Source organism: Amborella trichopoda, chromosome 7 (assembly GCF_054954075.1).
Source record: "Amborella trichopoda isolate Santa Cruz 75 chromosome 7, AtrichopodaSantaCruz75HAP2 v2.0, whole genome shotgun sequence".
Classification (NCBI taxonomy): domain Eukaryota; kingdom Viridiplantae; phylum Streptophyta; class Magnoliopsida; order Amborellales; family Amborellaceae; genus Amborella; species Amborella trichopoda.
The window spans coordinates 1,316,682-1,333,511 of record NC_142342.1 but is presented as its reverse complement, the minus strand read 5'-3'; the positions used below and the strand labels follow the sequence as shown (position 1 = coordinate 1,333,511).

Here is a 16,830-nt window from a genome sequence, read left to right as displayed (position 1 = left end):
AAAGAAACGAGAAAAAAATCCCTAAATCAAGATCAATAAATTTAACAAATTTATACACAAGAGGTTAGCATCCATGCACATTAGTGGTCAAAATAGAGGTCTCAATTGATAAGAATATAGGGCATTTATTTGTTTTGATTGAGTTAGACTGGTTTTCTTATAGTCATGAGATACTATGATCTTCATAGATACATAGAACATAACATTACACCAGCTGATGGTTCCTCTCATTTTATATCGCTGCCCAACCACTGATCGGATGGCGATCGGATGGCGATAAACCTGGATCTTCCATAGTCGCAAGCATCCACCAAAACATTACCTATCTCTCAATACCAAGTTCCACTCTCTCGAGAAGGGGCTGGGGGCATAGTGGTATCACCCAGCACTTAGTAATCACATTGTGATTTTCATTCCTACCACTAACACCAACCCAATAATATTTTAAAAAAGCTAACTCCTAATCTACTTAAAAAAACAACCCAATAATACCTTCAAAAAGCTCACTCCTAATTTACTTAAAAAAACAGGTAGAGGCTTGTCTTCTCCACTAAATTACCCAAAAAAAAATTCCACTCTCTCCACCACCATCCAAACACTGATTAGATGGTGAGAATGAGATTCTCATATAACATGTACTTCATGGTCTTTAGGATCATGATATGCATCTCTTCCTGCAACGATCCCATTAATGCCACTCAAAATACTCCCATCCATATAACTCATGGTTCTTACCTACTTCTGTTGCGTTATGATGTAGATATGGGTGTCAACAAATGCTAACACCAATTTAGATTTTTAGACCTAATATATATTTACATCTTTTAAAATTGTAGTAAACTTTAATGTTAATTGTATGATTATCTTAAAAGATGGATTCAGGCTCTAACCCAACCAAGGCTCGAGCATGAGTCCCCTCGGCTCGACTCAAGCGATTCCTAGTCAAATCAAGATCAAGGAATGTTTATAAGAAAGTTGTATGACTTATAAAAAATCTGGGTGGTAATGTGACTCCAGGGTTCTTTAGCTCAAATTTGCTTGGCTCTCGATCTGGTACGACTTAGGCAAATCTCGAGTAAGACATGCAATTTTTGAAATGATGTTTTAAAGCTTCAGCCCGAAAAACGTGTTCGATTTTCCAATATCGATAAATTGAATTCCCATACAACGCAATATTTATTCCATAATTTACAATGAACACCTACTGATCCCCGCGAAGAATAAAGAGCATTTTAAAGGTATTTTCATGAAAAATAAATGGGATTTTAGTAAGTTTTACAATAAATACGGTATTTGTAATTCTCTCTGACATCGCTGAACACACGTCGTCATATAATATAATTTTTTAAAATTTTTTATTGTTCTCAAAAATTTTTTATGTTTAAATATAAATTTTGGCTTATATATAATTATTATTTCAGATATAAATAAAAATTACACATTTTTTTTTTAAAATATTGGTGACAAAGCATACCTGTAAATAACCCCCCGAGCCTCGCCTTCACCAGAGCGATTCTCTCTTTCTCTCGCTCGCGCTCGCGCTCTTCTTTCTCTCTCTAAAACTTATCTCATTTCTCTCTCTTCTCTCTCTCCACTGTGAATTTGATTCTCTGATTCCTGTTTGTTTCTTGAAACAGGAATCAGAGAATCAAGGCTCACCCTCGTTTTCTCCACAGTTTCAAAAACCACCCTCCATTTCTCTCTCTAAAATCTTATCTTTCCCCTAGCATTGCATCCATGCAGCTGCGCTCTTGTTCTTGATCCAACAAAGAGAAGGAATAAGGGAAAAAGGAGGGAAATTTTGGGAAAATGGGGACCGATGGAGAGAATAGCAATAAAATAATCGAGGGGTGGTTATATTTGATTTGGTCGAACCGGTTCGGATTGCAGAGCTCTTCGAAGAGGTACTTCGCTCTCAAGGAAAACCAGTTGAATTGCTTTAAGGCTCCACCTGTATCAGACAGAGAGGTAATTTATGGGTATTTTTTATGAATTTCTCATTCCTTGTTTGATATTTATGGTTTTTTATTGCCTTGTTGATCTAGAACACGTTTTTAACGCAAATGGTGATTGTTTGATTATTTGAAATAATTGGGTTTTGTTGGCTGAGCTGAATTTTTGTTCTCTATTAGTATCTATATAGCTCTCTCTCTCTCTCTCTCTCTCATTATATTTGGTTTGTATTTTAATGCATATAGATGACCTTGATGACCTTGGTCCTTGGTTATAGAGATATAGATGTTTTCCTTTGTTCTATGCTTTAGATACAATGATAATGTTTGGTGGTAGGGAGACATTAAATTAAAAACAATCTATTTTTCATTTTTTTGGGTGGATTATTTTTCAAAAAGAATTTCCTTTTCATTTTCATCGATGATTTTTCTTATATATTTATTGAAACTGGTGTTGCAATGGATCCAAGAGAAGTTGAGATTATCATTTCTCAAAAAACTTCAAAATAAGATCATTGGGATTATTTATTTATTCTTTTTTTGGTTATTAATTTTTGAAGCCTTTCTGGAGTTGGTCTTGCTTTATAAAGAAAATTAGGTATTGCCAGAGCTAATGATGGGAGCTTCTTTTTTTTGTTTGGGTTTTAATCGATTTTTATTTTATTTTTGTGTTGTATTAAGGTTGGGGCTTTTGTTTCACCTTATGTTTTGGTCTTTTAGGATTTTGATTACTTGCAGAACCATTGTTTCTTCTGCAATCTTTGTACTTCTGAACTCTCTCTCTCTCTCTCTCTCTGTTTTTTTAATTTGTTTAGTTGGAATTATCGCACTGATGTTCAATTACTTCAAGATAGGAAATGCCCATTCTGTGCCCAACCTGGAGCCAGTCTTTCTCACAATTTAGTAATCCAACACCATAAGCTTAAAAGTTTAAGTTTAATCTGGCACATGCTGTTATTTGCTTTTGTTCACCTTTTCATTGAGCATTATAATTATATTTCCTCCATAGAAAACTGTTCTTCAGAGATATGGGTAAATGTGCATTAAAAAAAGATGAAAATAAACTCAATCAAATTATATTGCGTGCACTGTAAAATGGTCATAAACCATACTAATGATCAGAGGACAATATATTATCTTAAATGTAATAGAGAGCATTGAGTAAAATAATTGAAAAATCTGAATTAGTGAAGAGATCCAGATAACGAAACAAGAAAAAGAGGTAAATCTAGCACCAAGGTACTTGGAAATGACATTCAGAAAAATGTGCTTCATTTTTACCGTGCCAAAAAAGAATGCTTCATTTTTTCATTTATCATACATCTTAAGCACCAGGAATCACTTACTTTTGATGGCTTTCTGGTGTAGTTCCAGGACAAATTATGATGTCTCTTCAAATTCTTCTAACCTTACAATTCTCTGAGTGTTAATAATATACCTCCAATTCAAAGCTATTCTATTAGTTTATCTTTTAAACTGAGGGAAGACGTGTAAGGTTTTTATTTGTAGTTTATGTTTTGTATATTTGAATTTACTTTATATATATATATATATGCACTAACTTCTTTTTTCAAAAAACTTTATCGTAAGAATGCATGTTCTTTCCACTTGTTTAAACCCTGTCTCCATTGATTAGATGCATAATACCTCAAAAGTGTCTTGTCAATTGATAACATCATATAAACTTGTTCAAGGTTTTAAAAATTATTTCTCGATATTGCTTGACTTTATAGTGTATTTATGCTAGGTCCTACATCTTTTGATCTACATTAACTTGCTTTCCAGGACCCTGTAAGAAGTGCAGAGATTAATTCCTGTGTACGTGTTACTGACAATGGACGAGAAAACGTCAGTAGAAAAGTATGCTTATTCTCTTGGTATTCAATTTCAGGGATTCATGTGTAAGAGAGAGCTCACGCATGTGTGTGTGAGTGCACGTGTGCATGTTTGAGTGTGTGTGTGCAAGCATTTGTGAGTGTGTGTATGGGGGGAGGGTGTGTGTGTGTGTGTGTGAGAGAGAGAGAGAGAGAGAGAGAGAGAGAGAGAGAGAGAGAGAGATTTTAGCATTTACTATCAGTGGGTTCTTTTATCATTTAATATCTTTTTTTTCACTAAGTAAATATTGAACATAGGGCATTTCATTGACTAATATTTCTTGCTGCAACTTGCAGCCATTATTCATCTTTACACTCTACAATGCATCAAATCATGATGATCGGCTTAAGGCGAGTTCCTTAATTTGTATTTGCAATGACCAAAGTTGTTAACAGGATCCTTCTTTTATCAATTCTTTGTGAATAAACATTATGTAATGCCTTTTTATCTAAGCAGCTAGGAGCAAGGAGTTCGGAAGAAGCGGCCAGGTGGATACATTCATTTCAAGAAGCAGCACTAAAGGTTCCAATTGTTATAAAACGTGAACTTCTTTTAAGATAGATTTGAGTGATAGTTTTCCCTTTCACTTTGGTTTAATTCAAACATGAGGGCACAAATTCATTTACTTTTCTCTATAAATTTCAGGAGTGCCCTGATCAAGAAAGGAACTTCTCACTTTGTTCTAAAAGGAAATGGCAATCCTTTAGGTAAGTTGCATATCTCAGGTCATTTGTGGGTTCCTTCTACTTCCTTCAGTATGGTAATTGTAGATTTATGACTCATGAAAGTTTTGGCAAAGTTTTACATTGGTTGTTTACCTAACACAACTCACCTCCTTTACCCGGGCTTGGGACAGGTTAAAGGAAAGTATAAGGTCCTCACCTTTCTTACCCCACAGTATGATTATTGTCTAAAAATATATTCATTTGGGGTTCCTTCATTCCCTAATGTCATTATTTGTCGAGTAAATGTTTTTCAACGAACACATCATGAAAGAAAAACCTGTAATGAGAAAAGCCAGTGCCTCAATGTTTTGTGGAAAGCAACATTCTTTTTAATACATAACTCTCTTGATTGTCAAGCAATTAAGTAACAGTCCCTCAAGCAATAGAGGCTTGTGACATAAGCATCTGGCAAAACAAACAATATGCACGTGGAGCAAGTACTGAGGAGGTCAGAAAGTGTTCCCTATGGTTATTGCCTCTTTAACGGGTCCCTCCCTGGCTAGAGAGTCACAGGGCTCATTGGAGTCCTTGGGCACATAATAGAAGGGGATGACCAACAAGTGTCTAGTACTATATATCGTCTTTAAAACTTTTTGGATTGTCTTTTCAGAGTTGAGTATTCTTTTTATATTTTTATCTTTTAATGCTCTTTTATCATTTCCATCTCTTTAGTTGATATTTTGCAAGGTTACTGACTACATTATTTTTACCCCAGGTTGAACCGTAACAGGGGAGCGACTCGCATGTACTCCTCAGGTCAGATGGCTCTAAGGATATTTCTGTCATTTTCTTTGTGTTGTATTTCTATATATCAGGAATTTTGGGACTTTCTGAGTATCTAAATGTTTTCAAATAGTCGTAGTCAAATTCTAAGCTTTCTCACATGGAATACAATGTCAATCCTAGGACTGTCAGGTGTGCATTTGTCAATTTAATTTGTTATGGAAGGGGATCCTGCCTTTGCGCAACAGACATCTGCCACATCAGCCAGATCCTTTTAAAACTGCCACATGTTTCCCCCCCCCTCCCCTAATAGTGAGAGAACTAGATTTGTTTTTTAGTTTACTCCTTGGACACCATGGCCTGTTTACTGTTACCATATCCCTTCAAAAATTATATTTAGTAGTTATAGATGATGTATTCTGATTAACATGTCTTAAACCCAATGACTGGGATTGGCTATCCATTGGCTAATTGCTGCTATTGTTTATCATTACTATGTTAGCCTCCTCTGTTCTTCTAAATTATCTGCAAGTGAAAATTTCTGGCAGTCTAGTGTATTGATTGTCACCATGGAAATTGTTCCTTTTGACAGATTTGCTCGATTGGACTGGTTTTCCATCAGTGCACGTTGAACCAACGACAGCTGATGTTGTTGCACCATCTCCATGGACAATATTTGGCTGCAAAAATGGTATTCTAATGGTCCTTATTTTTGCAAGTTGGATTTGAGAATTTACTTCTTTTTGATTTACTTCTTCTTTCAGGTTTGCGATTATTCAAGGAAGCTCGAGATGTAGGTTGCCATGGAAAGGTATTCAGCTAAATCATTGACCTGTTTTTTGTTGTTTCACTTAAAATGAAAGTTTGTGGCAAATTATTGAGTAATTGCTGATGGATGCTCCCTTTCTTAGCATTGGGATGACCATCCAGCTATAATGGCAGTTGGTGTGGTCGATGCATCATCAGAGTTGGTTTTTCAGACAGTTATGTCTCTTGGCCCGTCAAGAACAGAGTAAGTATGATCCATCTCTTTACTTTGGCATGCCTTGAGCTATGTAACTCCTCTCAACCGAAAGAAATTCTATACAGATGGGATTTCTGCTTTTCTCGTGGAAGTGTCATTGAACACCTTGATGGTCATACCGATATAATTCACAAGCAGTTGCACAGTGATTGGTTACCTTGGTTAGAATCTTATACCCCTTTTAATTGCTAAAATTGAATTATTGTTTCATCTCAAAGTATAAAATGGAAAAGCCTTAGTCTTTCACTCTCTCTCTCTCTCTACATGAATGCGAGTTGTTTTACGTTTAATAGTTTCTAGTGCAAAACAGACAATCTCTCTCTCTCTCTCTCTCTCGCTCTCTCTCTTTGTGCACGCAAGTTGATCTTTCTTGGCTCACTTCGATTATGAAATAGATAATTCTCTCTCTCCTCCCCCCCTCTCTCTCTTTCTACATGCATCCATCTGCACTTTCCTTTTTTGTCGGTATGATGTATGTAATAGTCTCATTCTTAGGAATTTATGACATATCTTATAGCTGGCAGGGGAATGAAAAGAAGAGATCTGTTGCTGAGGCGCTATTGGAGGAGAGAGGATGATGGGACATACGGTACTTCATTTCTAAGATGAATCATTGAACATTTGAACTTTTTGAGTCATTTAGTTTATAGGCTAATACCTCAGTTGCCATTTGATGCAGTTATTTTGTACCATTCCGTATTTCACAGAAAATGTTTACCTCAGAGAAGATCCATTCAGGCCTGCCTTAAAAGTAATGTATGCTTTTAATATGGCAATGAATGATAATAGTTTTTTAGGTTCTTTAGTTCCCATATCTTTTCTGTAGGTGGAGGATGATTGTAGAACAATATGCTTGCATGATCTTGTGTAGGTGGAGGATATGTAATATCGCCAGTTAATCATGGAAAGCAGTCAGTAGTAAAGCACATGCTTGCGATAGATTGGAAATTTTGGAAATCTTATCTATCTGCAGCATCAGCAAGAAATATAACCATTAAAATGCTCGGGAGAGTTGCAGGTATATTACTTTTAAAATGTGTTTTTTTTGTTTATGGGAAAGTTTACAATAGTCCAATGGAGTATGATGCGTAATAGTCAGAGGTGGCAATCCACTCTCCATTCCTCATGGCAGATTTGGAGGCTAACCTTAGGGAATGCAAATAATATCCACTGTCTGTCACCTAGAATAGACGGGGATTCTCCTCTCATACCGTATACCATAACCCATTGGTTTATGATATTATTTCCCTTTGTTTAGTTGTCATTTATCATGTGGGATAGTTTACTATAATTTGATAGATATGGAAAACCAATGCCATCACCATCCAGTATTCCAGTTAAATTGATTAAGCAAACAAAGAGAGAGTGGAGTCTACCATTTGAGTCATGTCATTTCTACTTGGTCCAACTCTCTCTCCCCCACTGACCAAATGGGACAGTGGTGATCCAGTAGACTATTATTCTTCCATAGTTTGCTATGTTATATTTTCCCTTTGAACATTGAGAGTGCCTCTCTAAATCATGACATAGGAACATGCACTTCTCTTTTACCTGTGCAGCTCTGAGGGAGATGTTCAAAGCCAAGCTAGGAACCTATCAATGCTCTGACTTCTCATCTGGTGAATTGGCAAGGGATATTTTATTGCCCCAGGGTGTAAGGGAGGACATCAAGGTTGAAGTTGGGGTTCAGGTGGGGAGTGGTAAAAAATCCAAGTCCTCAGAAGAAGAGGATCTACTTAAACCAACCACTGGGTCTGGATCTTTCCTTCAGCTGAATGAGGTTGCAGATGAATTTTTTGACGTTCCCGAGCTATCAGAGTGTGACCAAAATGGTTGGTCTCCTGATGATGGGAGCGAAATGCCCTCTCAAGTAAGTTTGCAATGTAATAAATGGCCTTTGTGTTACCTTTAACGTTTACTCAAAATAATAAATGGCTTTGTGGATTTTTCCTTAATCCGATTTGATGAATTTCAGTGGCCAAATATAACTACTTGTGTTAGTATATTGGCTTGTAGACCACCATTTATTTCTTTAAAAATCCTGTCAAAGTCAACTGAATCTCATGGTGGTACTTTTTTCCTTGTGAGCTGGTGTTTTTACTGAATTTGATTTCAGCCAAAATTTCATCAGAATTTGGAGAAAATCAACTGGTCTTTCTTTTCTGATATAGAAAGGTCTCCCTTCAAGACTGAAATTTGTTCCCATTCCTAAGTTATGGTGTGGGTGGGACGAAATCCATCATGTAAATAAAGTAAAGCATTGTAGCAAAAGATTTGTCAAAGAGCCAAGTCAATAGTGAGAACCATTGCCTCGGTTATAGTGCTCTATCCTTAGCATTCTGACTTGCTTTGTTTTTTTATCATCAATTGCAGGATCTTATCCAACCTAAGCTATCATCAGCTGCAGTTTTTGTGAAAAGATTGCATGTATTAGCTGGCGGAGGTATACTTTTTAGATTACCACGGCCAAGTATCATGACTCGTCTATAGGTTCCTATATGACTTTCTCATTGTATGAAATGGCATGCTCTTTATGGGAAAGTGTGTGCGCGTGTGCGCATGTGCTTGTGTGTGTATTATCCAATAGGCTGTGGAGAACCACTGCCCATGGGGTCGTCCCCATCCAAGGATATGGTGGATGGCAAGTAGTCCTGTCCAAGGTAATGATGGGTGATGAAATAATGATGATGATGAGAGAGAGAGAGAGAGAGAGAGAGAGAGAGAGAGAGAGAGTTCCATGTATGGTGGATCCCACTCTCTCCATCATTTCCATCATTGTATTGGATGTTTATGGCTCCACCGTGATCCATGGTTAGCTCTAATCTGATTAATCTATAGTATGCGTTCTTATATTTGACTTGTGCTTTAACCTGTTAGTTTTTCATGTCGCAGTCCAAAGGAGGCCTTACATAGATTTAAGAGAAGTGTCTGAAGAGGAGGAAACATCATGCTGCTATGGAGCAACTCTTCCAAAGGATGCAACCTGTTCTATGCCATGCAGTTGGACAACAGCTGACCCTTCCACATTTCTCATTCGTGGAAAGAACTACCTGAAAGACCATGAGAAGGTATTGTTTATCATTCTTTCTGTTTCATGAGTTTTTCTTTTTTCTAAATAAGGAAAAAACTATATGATATTTAACTCAAGAAAATGTTCAAAGAGCATATCCTTCTTAGGTGCTACAAGCCTAAGAAAATAAAAGTATAGCCAAGAGCCCAAGTTTAGAGTGAGAGTGCCAAAACTATATTATGTAACAAAACATTTTCTCTTTAACTATGGGATTATTGTTTCAAGAAATGTTTTTAAACTTGTCCAGTCTGATTCGGACTTGCCTGAGTTACTCAGACCTGGCAAGGTGCCTGGATCTGTTGAAAAACCTTGGGAACTGTCTGAATCTTACCAGTTCCCTAGATTACTGTGTTATTTTTTAATAGACTCCAAGGGTCTCATAAGACCAGCTGACTGGGCTCAGTCCTTACCTGGCTCCGTGCTCGAGTCCAAGTTTCCAACTACCTGTTTCCAGCGCATTCGTACCAACTTCGTTATTAGTGACTTAGCCTAGCCACATCAGTTTCAAACCCTTGTATTTGTGTGGTAATGGTCTTAACACTAAAAATCTGAGGTCTAAAACAGCCACTCTTTATAATTATACACATTTCATTCTCAAATTAGTGTGTCTAAACCCATCTTACAAATGGAAAGGCTTACATTGTGGAGGTGATTAAAGAAGAGTTGTGAAATGACTGTTCAAGAAGAGTGCTAAGGTGTCAATCTCCTATTTCTTTGTGCTTAACAAAGCAAAAAGTAAAGCAGGTGCCTTTGTGCAAGGAAGAAAGTTGGGCCCCAACTTGTCAATCCTGAAATTTTATTCCTGACATATGACATTTTCTACAATGCTCCCTATCCCTCCATTTGCCTATTTTTTTCACTTACTGTTAAGTTGAACAAAGAAAATGGGAGGTCTTGGCTCGATAGTAGTTGCATGAAGCTGCACCTCTGTCTTCCATCTTGGAGTTGGAGCCCTAAAAATGGTCCATTTTGCGCCACTTCTTGTGAACCATCTTTTCATAGATCGACCAGGTCTGCTTCATTTCTGGAGTTCCAAATTCCACAGTTAGGATGGAACTGGATTTGCATGTGATCAGGAGACGTTTCGGGTCCTCAGTCCATCCAAGGTGGTCTTTTGAGGTGCATCCTTATGCAACTGTGGCATCATGAAATAATTTCCCTAGAGAAAAAGGCAATGGAAATCATGTGTTTTAACAATGGATTTGTTATTGGTCATGTTTTAACTATTGAATTCTCATAAGTTTCTCTTGCCATTGAGTTCTTCTTTTTTATATCCTTTGTACATTAACATGGATACTCCAATTCGTTTACATTAATGTCATCTATACACTCATCAGATAAAGGCAAAGAGCACTTTGATGCAAATGGTCGGTGCCGATTGGCTCAAGTCTGATAAAAGGGAGGATGATCTTGCCGGCCGCCCGGGAAGCTTTGTTCAGGTGAAAATCTAGTTAGTCATAGTGATTTATTACGAGACTGTACTATAAACCAATGGATTGCAGATTACAGTGTAGTATAGACCTAAACAAATCCTGTACTGGGGGTCCCATGTTTTCTCCATCATCACCATCATTTCATTGGATGGTGGTGATCCTAATGGACAATGGTTTCCACAGTGTAGTGTACTTATCCTATATTGAAATTCTATACAATTTTTCTTCTTTTTTTTTCTCTACAAGTAATTTTCTTCATTGTTTTTTTGGGTCATACAGAAATATGCTGCGCAAGGAGGCAATGAGTTTTTCGTCATTGTTAATATACAGGTAAATTAAAATTTTTATTGAGGTTCTTTCTTTCTTACTAATATTGCATGCTTTGTCTATGTTTTTCACCTCTTTGTTCTTAGGTCCCTGGTTCAACGACATATTCCCTTGCACTATATTATATGATGGACACACCTGTAGAAAAAGTTCCTTTGCTAGAGAGATTTATCAAGGAAGATGATGCATATAGGAATTCCAGATTTAAACTAATTCCATATATCTCTAAGGTAATTTCCTGGTAGTTAATTGTTGCGATTATTTTTCAACAACCTGTGAAATTGTGCTTCCACTTATGTAATTTTGGTGGGACTTGTCTTAGGGTTCATGGATAGTGAAGCAGAGCGTAGGGAAGAAGGCATGCTTGGTTGGTCAAGCTTTGGAAATAAATTACTTTCAAGGGAAGAACTACTTGGAGGTAATTATCTTTTTCCCATGTGTTTATAAAGTGTATTGTGGTACAATGGACTATCCACTCATCACTCTCCCACATATAGTGACGAGCGGGATCCACCAGAAGAGGACATGGTCTCATCAGTGGGTCCTCTCTCTCTCTCTCTCTTCCTCCATTTCAATGGATAGTGATGACCATACGGATTATGGTTTTCCATATTTCATTAGATTAAGTATATGTATCACATTTTATCTCCGCTATCTAATCTCCGAAACCTTGCACCCAATTGTATGGTCATGTTGTGTGCATGCTGTAAAATGTTTTCTTGTGCATGTGCACATACACTTGTAATCATGGCATTTAATTGTCCCTCTACCTCCACTAGCATAAGTGTGTGTCATTGTTTAAGAGACATTAATTTGACCAGATAATTATCTATGCATGCATATGAAGAGAGACATATGCATGTATATAATCAATGGATGCATGAATATTAGGACAGAATACAAGAATCCTACTTAGAGCTCAATCTTAGTAACTCAACTCGTGTATGTTTGCGTTTTGGAAAAGTAATTGTATGGCCCCTGTCTTAGAGGAAAAAGTATGGCATCCCCTCATTTCTTCATAGACATCCTCCATCTTGAATGCCATCTCAACATGGGATCTAGACTATCTCTTTCTTTTGATCATAGATCAGCCAGATTTGGACCATTCTTGGAGCTCTAAATCCATTTTTCTTGGGGTGAATGGATTTTCCGGGGTTTGGAATGGTTTCTAGGTCCTCAATCCATCAAAAAGTTGGATTCTGAGGGCGGGCCTTATGTGTGCATGTGTATTTATCTTTGTTCATTTACGTTCATATGCATGGCTTTGAGATGTGACACTTCAAATTTCAGCTTGGTGTAGATGTTGGCTCATCAACAGTTGCAAGGGGTGTGGTTAGTCTGGTCCTCGGTTATCTGAATAATCTGGTGATAGAAATGGCATTTCTTATACAGGTATGAGCTTCTTTAGGATCGTTTCTATATTGGGGAATGATTTCATGCAACAGTTGTATAGTAGTATAATGCGACCATCTTAAAAAACCATGTTAAAGACATTTGTTTGACACAAATTTTTAAATGTACTCTCTTTTCATTTTGAAGAACAATCACAAAAAAGAAAATTTTGAAAAAATGCTCTAGAAAGTTTTCATTCCCGGCGAATTAATATAAGCCGTCCATTTTATTGAGATGGTTAGATATAGGCCTCAAAAGGATTTTTTTATTCCCAAAATTTTTATTTAGCGTTATGATCATTAGATTAATAATGCTAAAAAAAAAAAAAGTGATTTTGAATTTGTTAGGGCCTAGATCTTGAAATTCACCAAATGGATGGTCGAGATTCATTGTTGGATGGGTACTAATTTTGACATGTCTCAGGTGCAAATTTAATTTTTTTTTTCGTAGGATTGATTATGAGGATGAAGAGAATGTGTGTGCAAAATTTGAGGTCATACAAATGCCAAAAATATGGTTTTCTAGAAGTGTGATTGCATTATACTACTATACAATCGTTGCATTAGATCATTTCCCTTCTATATTTCATTTCCAAGTGCCACAAAATTATCTTTTATTATGAGAGAGAGAGAGAGAGAGAGAGAGAGAGAGAGAGTTGTTTGCTGTAAAGGTATAAGCATTTTTTGGATCATTTCCATATTTCATTTCCTAGTGCTGTAAACTGTCATATTTATATATATATATATATAGTAAACCTTCCCAACACTTACGCACCATATAAAATATTTAAAAATTATTTTCAATAATTTAAAATGACCAAATTACCCCCATCATTTTTTAGGGGTATTTCGATCATTTTATATTTCTGGAAATATTTTTTAATTGTGCGCCCTATTTTTTAGTACAAACACTACAAATTTCATTATGATCCGATTTCTAGAAAAATATTAAAATTCATATAGTGATATGCATTCTGAACCACATCATGAAGATCTGACGGTTAGGATTCCACCTATATTACTATTTATTATAGTTGCCGGTGTTTGTTAGCTTTTTCCATATATATATATATATATAAGAAAAAGTTTATATATAGCCGAGGTTCTAAACAATCAAATTAGAGCCCACCTCAAAAATTTCATTAGAAGAGGTTGTTTTGATGCCCAAATATCCTCAAATTGATCATATCGACATCAAGATGCATAGACTTGAGAAAAAAAATGAATTTTTAAGTTTTGGAAATAATGCATCTTGTAACGCATTTTTGGACTGTCAAATTTCAAGATTTTTAAATTTTCATAGATCTGCTCGATCTACATTATTTTTAAGGTTTAAATTTTATAATTAAAGATGAAAATATATTTTAAGGCCACCACAAATATTTCCAGTATTGAAACCACATTTCTTAACCCTATTTGAAGGTGCGCTTTACTTTGATTATTTAGAGCCTAGGCTCTATACAAATTGTACCCATTTATATATGCAGCCTATAATGAATAGTAATATAGGTGGAATCCCAACCGTCAAAATCTTGATCAGGTGGTTGAAAGTCCACGTCACCATTTAAATTTGAATATTTTTCTACAAATCAGATTAAGATGAAATTTTGGGTGTATATGCTTAAGCACTATCGTGCACCATATAAAAATATAGAAATAATATTTTCAAGAATAAAAAATGACCAAATTACCCTCGTGATCCTTATAAATTTTAGAAAGAATTATGTTTTATAATTTTTTGTTGTGCACTCTATTTTTTGGTACACATACCCAAAATTTCATCTCGATCCGATTTGTAGAAAAAATATTAAAATTGAAATAATGACATGCATTTTCAACCATCCGATTAAGATCTGAGGGCTGGGGTCCACTTATATTACCATTTATTAGAGAGAGAGAGATTAAATACGAACTGTTTGCCATCTTCAGGGAAACTCGGAAGAAGAACTCCCAGAATTCCTCTTGGGAACCTGCCGCCTCAACCACCTCGAAGCCTCCAAATCGGTGTTGGCCAAGTGATAATTTTTCCTCTTTCACAGAAAATTATAAAAATTCCTTGATTTCCCATTTGAGATTCTGTTACGACATGAAAATATGGATCATGGGAGCTGCTGCACTAGTACCAATTTATTCTGAAAGCAGCCACAACCAGGTCTGTATTTTCTCTATAATCTATTTTAGTTTGGTAAAAAATCTGTCACCAATTATAGCTGAAGCTCTCAATCTGGTCATGCTGGTTCTTTCTCTTGTGGGGGGTCTGCTAAAGATCTGTAAATTTTATAATTACAGTGGAATTATCCATCCATTCTTTGATGAATCAATTGTAAGTATTAATTGAGGCTTCAGCTTTTCACATATCATGAGCAAAAATTCGTGTGTTTGTCAGTGTTATTTGCTACTTATAATTATTTTAGTTGAATTTGTTTTTGTATTAGTTGTATTTGAGTGTATTCTTTGTGTGGAATAAGATTTTCAATTTCAGAACTACTATATAACCTTCTTACCCACGCACCCTAGGGTTGTTTGCAGGATTTTCTGTGATGTCATATGGAACCATGCGTGTGCAAGTAACCACCTTTGTTAAGTACGTTTTTGTGAGAGAGCGAGAGAGGGAGTTGAAATTGGTTTGATGTTGAGAATGACATCAGGATTTGTAGTAGACCATTTTGATTTGGATTTGATCAAAACCACAAACAGGTGTTTTGAGTGATATTGTCCAAAATAAAATTTGAATGCGATCAAAACCAATATGTGACTTGTTTTGGAGTTAAATATGTGACCTGTTTTGATTTGGACTTGGTGGGTTTAGCCAATTGCCCAACCAAAGTTGCAATCGTTAAAAAGATATCATCATCATCATTTGAGTCTTATCCAACTATTTGGGGTTGGTTATATGAGTCTTGTTTTTATCTTAAAAATAAAATATAAAATATATTCCATGGTTAGTTTTCCCAAAGAATGCATTTTATTTGCTTTTGGGTGGATGACTAGGTTGATCCTCCCTCCTTGTGGCGTTAGGGTACATATTCTGCCCCAAACTTGGCACATGCATCCTCCTGCCTTTGATAGAGATGCTTACAAAAAAAAGGAGTAAAAACCTCCAAAAAATAATTGTCGCAAGCTCAACAAAACAAGTGCATGGTGTCCATTTCATAGGTAGTTATATAGCTCTTTAAGAACTCAAAATTTATCCAAAAAAATAAAGTCATCATCACCATCAGAGTCTTTTTTTAACTATTTGGGATCAGCTATACAAATCTTGATTTGTCATTATGCTCTATCCATGTTTAAGTAATTCTCTTCTAAATAAAATACAATTTATTGAAAAAAAAAGTTTGTTCATCCCATCTAAAGAATTTGGGGTAAGTAAATCTCCTGGGTGTTCCAATCCGATCCATTTTTTCTTTTCTAGCGGGCTATGTTCCCTGTATTTTCTCTTTCCTATAAAAAATCATCGATATTTTGTCCTTTCACTATCATCTTCCGTGGGAACAAAAGGATGAATGTGCTCTTTTGGGGATGTTACTTCTGTCCACCCTTGGGTAGAATTTTCTAGATACTCATCTCTTTTGGGGTAGGATTGATCAGCCCGAGAGAATTAGATAATAAAAAATAAAAAAATAAAAATAAAATAAAAAAATAATACAAATTTGAAAATTTGGGAATTGCGCAATCTGTCAGTTCCCTGCATAATAGGCAAGTTATATGGGGAGTCAGCCAACTCCTGCTTCCTAGTGGGAACTAGATTAGTTTTCAACTATTTACGATTCGAATTGGTCGTTCCGATCCAGATTGGTATTTTTCACCCTTTCTTTATGAAATAAGTTTATATAAGGCATAAACCTTGTGCTATAAAAAGCAAAGTGCGTCTCGAATAATCCACATGAAATGGTCGTTCCGATGTTCAAAAACCCTTTGATTGATTGTTTCGACCTCGAGTTGTATGGGCCCTAAAAAAAATGATTTCAAGTTATAAAATACCGCAACTTTTAATTATTGTCCATTTTCAAGATTTTCAATTGTTCATAGATCTATTCGACTTGAATCATTTTAGAGCTTAAAATTTCAAAATTTGGGGTGGAAATAGATTTTCCAGCCATTTTAAGAGTTTCTAACACTGAAATTGTGTCTTCCAACTATTTCAACTTTACATACTTCAACTAGTTGAAATAGAGAAGTCCTAAACTTTAAAGATACTTAGAAGGGTAGATAATAGACTTGCATATAAATACTTTAAATTAAACTGAACCCTTAGCATGATCTCATCTCTTAAAAACTGCATAATAAGGGAAGAAATCCTGCATTGTTAA

General features: G+C 35.8%; 1 protein-coding gene across 3 annotated transcripts; it reads left to right on the top strand.

Annotated features, from left to right (window-relative positions):
* Window positions 1-1,532: 1,532 nt before the first annotated feature.
* Window positions 1,533-14,875, top strand: LOC18995796 (Pleckstrin homology (PH) and lipid-binding START domains-containing protein). Of its 3 annotated transcripts, none has more exons than XM_011625970.3 (22): window positions 1,533-1,968; window positions 3,738-3,812; window positions 4,124-4,177; window positions 4,284-4,349; window positions 4,473-4,534; window positions 5,268-5,308; window positions 5,868-5,966; window positions 6,040-6,086; window positions 6,187-6,287; window positions 6,365-6,460; window positions 6,824-6,888; window positions 6,979-7,050; window positions 7,171-7,317; window positions 7,859-8,169; window positions 8,673-8,742; window positions 9,192-9,367; window positions 10,707-10,808; window positions 11,082-11,132; window positions 11,216-11,359; window positions 11,452-11,547; window positions 12,420-12,521; window positions 14,450-14,875. In XM_011625970.3, the coding sequence occupies exons 1-22, from the start codon at window positions 1,810-1,812 to the stop codon at window positions 14,537-14,539; spliced, it is 2,226 nt and encodes a 741-aa protein (XP_011624272.1). In that variant the 5' UTR covers window positions 1,533-1,809; the 3' UTR covers window positions 14,540-14,875. The 3 variants fall into 3 exon arrangements, with proteins under 3 accessions (XP_011624272.1, XP_088728115.1, XP_088728116.1); XM_088871989.1 differs by having other exon boundaries at window positions 6,817-6,888; XM_088871990.1 differs by lacking the exons at window positions 1,533-1,968; window positions 3,738-3,812; window positions 4,124-4,177; ... (6 more) ...; window positions 6,365-6,460; window positions 6,824-6,888 and having other exon boundaries at window positions 6,979-7,055.
* The last annotated feature ends 1,955 nt before the right edge of the window (window positions 14,876-16,830 follow it).

Bases quoted from the DNA above. Each gene is read 5' to 3' on its own strand.
- LOC18995796 (XM_011625970.3), top strand. From the start codon at position 1,810: ATGGGGACCGATGGAGAGAATAGCAATAAAATAATCGAGGGGTGGTTA. The intron at 4,535-5,267 runs GTAAGTTGCATA...TTTTTACCCCAG, and splicing joins AGGAAATGGCAATCCTTTAG to GTTGAACCGTAACAGGGGAG. The intron at 6,288-6,364 runs GTAAGTATGATC...AATTCTATACAG, and splicing joins CTTGGCCCGTCAAGAACAGA to ATGGGATTTCTGCTTTTCTC.